Raw genomic sequence first — 5,067 nt, forward strand, 5'->3', positions numbered from 1 at the left:
TTTTTTTTGAGATAGGATGTAGTTAGACTGGCTTTGATCTTATTATATAGCCCAGGCTGGCCTTGGACTTGAGGTGATCCGCCTGCCTCAGTTTCCAAAGTAGTGGGATTATAGGCATATGCCAATGTGCCTGGCCATGATGCAGCTTCTTTAGGATCAGAAAACCTCTTTGTTCAGTAGGCAGAAGAGCAACATCTGAGGAAACACACCAGGGAGGACCACTCAGTAAAAGAGGCAAATTATCCAACTTCTCCCTGTTTCTCTGAGTGCTATGCCCATCCTTTGGAACTCCAAGGATGCCGGGCCATTGTCAGCTTCACAGAACAGAGTACGGGAAGGAATGTGGGAGTTGGACAGGACATCGGATCATAAACAGGGAAAAAGAATTCAGGGTGGCCCCATTTTCATGGAGAAATCAAGGGCATTCAGGTCAGAGGAATTTCCTTCCATATCTAAGTTGAGAGTCCATTTTCCCATCATGAAAGATACAATTTCGGTCTGGTTCAGTGGAGTGTTTTCACAAGGGACAACAGAGGGCCAGGAACAGTTCCGTTAGAAGAGAGCAGTATTATCTCTTTACAGTTCACACCTTGTTCTCTGAGCTTTAGCCCAGAGGAACTGTTTCCACTCTGTTCATTTCTATTTAAGACCATCCTTCTTTCCTGTCAAATCCACACACGTTTTTCAGCATTTATTTTAGGCATAATATTTATCTCTAAGTCTACTGTGGTTCCCTTTCCATGTCTCTCTTATAGCTCTATGTGTACCTGTATCATTCCACCGATCGCCCATCTTAGTTGTTCTGCCATCTCATCAGGCAGTGAGCTACATAATGATAGAAATAATGTCTCCTTCATCTCTGAACCACCAAGAGTACAATTTGGTATATTAAAAAAAGCAGAGTAAAAGTTGAATGATAAATAAGCTAATTTCTATAGAACCTGGTGAGAGGGGAGATCATAAATGAAAACCCACAGAACTGCTTAATCTTAGGTAAAAGGTAGAAAAGTATCCCTAGACACACAGCTGGGACACACAGGTGAGAAATTTTAAGTCAAGAATTTGTTGAGAACAAAAACTGTTAGGATGTGCTAGAGAAAATAGAGCTGGCAGAGAGCTGAGGATTTTAAAATTAATTACTATGCTTTGTGTGGTTATGAGGAATCAGCATTGTGCTGATAACCAAGGCTTTTTATAATGTTTCTGAATATAATTGATTTGACTTTTCTAGTTTATGGTGGTCTTCAGAACTGAAAGAACTTGAATCAAAGTTAATTTCTGAAGTCATTAATATTTACAGCCAGGAATTCACAATTCTATCCCTGACAAATTTAGTATGGCCCAAGTTTGCAAAAAGGTGTTGAGCAGGTAATTCAATAAGGAAAATATCACGGACTGAAAAAGCTGAAAGAAGTCATCTTAATATCCCCCATAATAGTTTGAAGGATACTGAATTAGTGCCTTGGATGACTGCACTAATGATAGATTAGAGTGGTGGGTTGAACGTCTCAATGTAGTTTATTCCTTTCTCCCTTTTTTGCATGGTAGCACTTGGTATAGAACTGCAAGCATTTTGTGGAGATTTGACTTCTAGACTCTTGGGTTGTTTTGAAAATTCTCTATGAAAAGGGTAATTTCATATAATAGCTATGAGAATGGCCAGATTCTTATGACTCATTGTGTAACTGGGCAGTTGAAGTTCAAAGATGGGCTAGACTCCTTGATAGTTTCCCAAGGGTAGCAGCAGGACAAGCTGAGATTCCAGTGTATTAACTGGCAGGCCAAGGCTTTTTCTACTATATCATCTGTCAGTTTACTGTTAGAGACTGTTTTAAATCCTTTGCATTATTATTTAATTTGCTCCTTACAGAATTTTACAATTGAGGAACACTGAGAGATACTTGGCTAGTAACCGGACATGAAAAAATTCAAAGGTAGGCAATGTGGCTCCAGGTCTGATTCTGGTTAAATGGGAGTCATATTCTTCACAAAAATTATTTTTTCTGATATTTTTGACCAGATCATATGTTCATTGATGTTGCTATTATAATAATGAGGCATCATCATTTGAGATTTGAGAATAGGGGATATGAAGAAAGAGGCTCCTGGCATTTTTTTTCCCCCAGTACCAGGGATCAAACTCAGGACCTTGTGCTTGTGAGGCAGGCATGGCACCACTGAGCGAAACCCCTGGCCCCTCTGGCATTTTCTTACCTAAGCTTTATTTATTTGTTTTTCTTTTTATTGAGTTTATTGGTACAATCTAGGTATACATCTTACCTAAGCTTTAGATGCCCTTTATATACAATATTCTCCAGTTCTGCAGTCAATCAGATGATGATCTCAGGTGCTTTGTATATTAACAGGATCTGTGATTGGAGCAAGTGGGGATATGTGTGCCACACCATGGAAAAATAGATTCCAGGACTGATACAAAGAGGACTGCTCTCACCAGGATCATGTTCATACTGTTGCCTAGGTAAAAAGACAATGGCTCTTGGTGGGAACCAGAGTGGTGGGATGACGGAGTTTGTCCTGGCAGGCTTCCCAGATCTCAATAGCACAAGAATGGAACTGTTTTCTGTGTTCCTTCTTGTTTATCTGATGACTCTGACAGGCAACATGTTGATTGTGGGAGCGGTAGGAGCTGATACTCACCTACAAACCCCCATGTACTTCTTTCTGGGTAACCTGTCCTGCCTGGAGATTCTGATCACTTCAGTCATCATTCCTAAGATGCTGAGCAATTTCCTCTCAAGGCAACACACTATTTCCTTTGCTGGATGTATTACTCAGTTTTATTTTTATTTCTTTCTTGGGGCTTCAGAGTTCCTCTTGTTGGCTGTCATGTCTGTGGATCGCTACCTAGCCATCTGTCATCCTCTGCGCTATCCCTTACTCATGAATGGAGCTGTGTGCTTTCGCATTGCCTTGGCCTGCTGGATGGGGGGACTCTTCTCTGTTCTTGGTTCCACAGTGACAGTGGCCTTGCTTCCTTTCTGTAAACAGGGTGCTGTAGTGCAGCACTTTTTCTGTGACAGTGGCCCACTGCTCCAACTGGCATGCACCAACACCAAAAAGCTGGAGGAGACTGACTTTGTCCTGGCCGCTCTTGTCATTATATCATCACTAATGATTACTGCTGCATCTTATGGCCACATAATCCTGGCTGTTCTACGCATTCCCTCTGCTTCGGGCCGCCGGAAGACCTTCTCCACCTGTACATCCCACTTGATGGTGGTGACCCTCTTCTATGGCAGTGCCATATTTCTCTATGTGCGACCATCACAGAGTGGCTCTGTGGACACTAACTGGGCAGGGACAGTGGTAACAACATTTGTAACACCACTGCTGAACCCATTCATCTATGCCCTGCGCAATGAGCGAGTCAAGGAGGCTTTGAAGGACATGTTCAGAAAGGTGGTAGCAGGCTTTTTACGGAGTCTTTTATCTGCTGAAAACTTCATTAAGAAAACAGTACAGTGAAAGTGAAGGAATTCAGTGACTAAACTTAAGTCCAAATAGTTTTTCATTTTCCTCACCATCATCATCATGAACTTCAGCAAAGAATTGAATTCTGGAGCCATTAATGAACTTCAAAGGTATCAGTTCTACTCTCCTGTTGAAGGCAAAATTCATTGATTCTATGATAGCTAATAACCAATAATATTTTTATATATCATGATCATCATTTTATAAGACCTTCTAACCTGTAAGTGTTTATGGTTACCTAGAGAAGCTAGGGACATGTTTCAGAAAATTTATAAGCCCCATTGGTATCTAAATTGCATATTTGAATATGTATCCATTTTATCTGGAAGGACATCCATAGCTTTAATTCAGAGTGTAGAGGTAGCTATGTGTATCCTCTGTTTTGATTACAAATCCCAATAGAGCCTTCTAATTGTTTATGCAAGTCAAGAATTATAAGACAAATGCCATTGTAATAAAAAGAAATAAAAATGAATAATCTTATTTGCAAGAGTCCATTCTTAGAATATTCTTGTGTTTTTTTTCTACCCTGGGATCATATATGTTTGATTTTCTCTCATTTCTAGTTGCTTTCTTTTTGTTTTGTCTGTTTTCTTTTGCAAATATATTCTCCTCAATAAAGTTATTAAATATTAGAGCTTCTTAAGATTTAACATTAGAGGCTCTGTTATGGTTTGTGTCTAGATGTCTCCACAAAGCTCCATGTGGTTAGGGGCTTTTTCAGAGGTGGATGAATCTAGAGTGTATAATGCTGGGATTAAAGGCATAAGATTACTAAACCCCTACACTGAATTGTTTGGCATTACCCTAATCCCGGTAGCCTGGATAAGATAAAATGGGCAGAAAGAGGCTGTTAAGAGCCTGTGAGGTACCACTTCTGATTATATTCAAAGCCAGGCACCTGAGGACACTTAAGATCCCAACACTGCTGTCAGGGGCATGCGCATAATGGGCCACAGTTAGATAAGAGGGACTTAACATACTCATCTACACATGCACAATATGGTCGTGCAAGGACACGCAGCTGGTGTTTCATGATAACGTCTTGTTATGTCCGAGAACGGGTATATGAAGATGGAAGAAATAAAGGCAAGCAGCTCTTGAACTCTGGGGCTCTTGCTCTCCTGCTGTGATGCTGCTTTTCTGCTGATGATTGGCTTCGTGTCCTATTCTTTATTGGGAAACTCACTCATGATGGACTAACTGTACAAACCCCTCTTTGGGTTCCCCAGGGAGGCTCAGCCCTGACAACTCCTTCTGCTGCCATGAACTGTTGCCCCTCTACCATGTACCACCCTGCCTTGGAACCAGACAATTATGGAATAAAACCTCTACAAACTGTGACCTAAATAAAATTTTCCCCCTTTAACTTTGGGTGTCAGGTATCTTGATACAGCAGCAAGAAAAGTAACTGACAGGCTCATTTCTTTCTTTTTTGTCTTTAAACTCTTTAGGAAATTTCATTCAAATGACAGTTTTTTATTATTTTGTTTCTGTGTTTTGAGACAGGGTCTTGCTATGTATGCTAGGTTGGCCTCAACTCTTAATCTTCCTGTCTTGCCCTTGCAAGTACTA

At 40.6% G+C, this 5,067-nt stretch overlaps 1 protein-coding gene across 1 annotated transcript; it reads left to right on the top strand.

The window, feature by feature from the left end:
• Nucleotides 1-2,387: 2,387 nt before the first annotated feature.
• LOC104876321 (olfactory receptor 6S1) lies at nt 2,388-3,486 on the top strand. The gene has a single exon (XM_010644297.2). It carries the CDS (start codon nt 2,491-2,493, stop codon nt 3,484-3,486), a length of 996 nt encoding a protein of 331 aa, XP_010642599.1. The 5' UTR covers nt 2,388-2,490.
• The last annotated feature ends 1,581 nt before the right edge of the window (nt 3,487-5,067 follow it).

Source organism: Fukomys damarensis, unplaced genomic scaffold (genome assembly GCF_012274545.1).
Source record: "Fukomys damarensis isolate Sample0158 unplaced genomic scaffold, DMR_v1.0_HiC HiC_scaffold_17, whole genome shotgun sequence".
Classification (NCBI taxonomy): domain Eukaryota; kingdom Metazoa; phylum Chordata; class Mammalia; order Rodentia; family Bathyergidae; genus Fukomys; species Fukomys damarensis.

Bases quoted from the DNA above. Each gene is read 5' to 3' on its own strand.
- LOC104876321 (XM_010644297.2), top strand. From the start codon at position 2,491: ATGGCTCTTGGTGGGAACCAGAGTGGTGGGATGACGGAGTTTGTCCTG.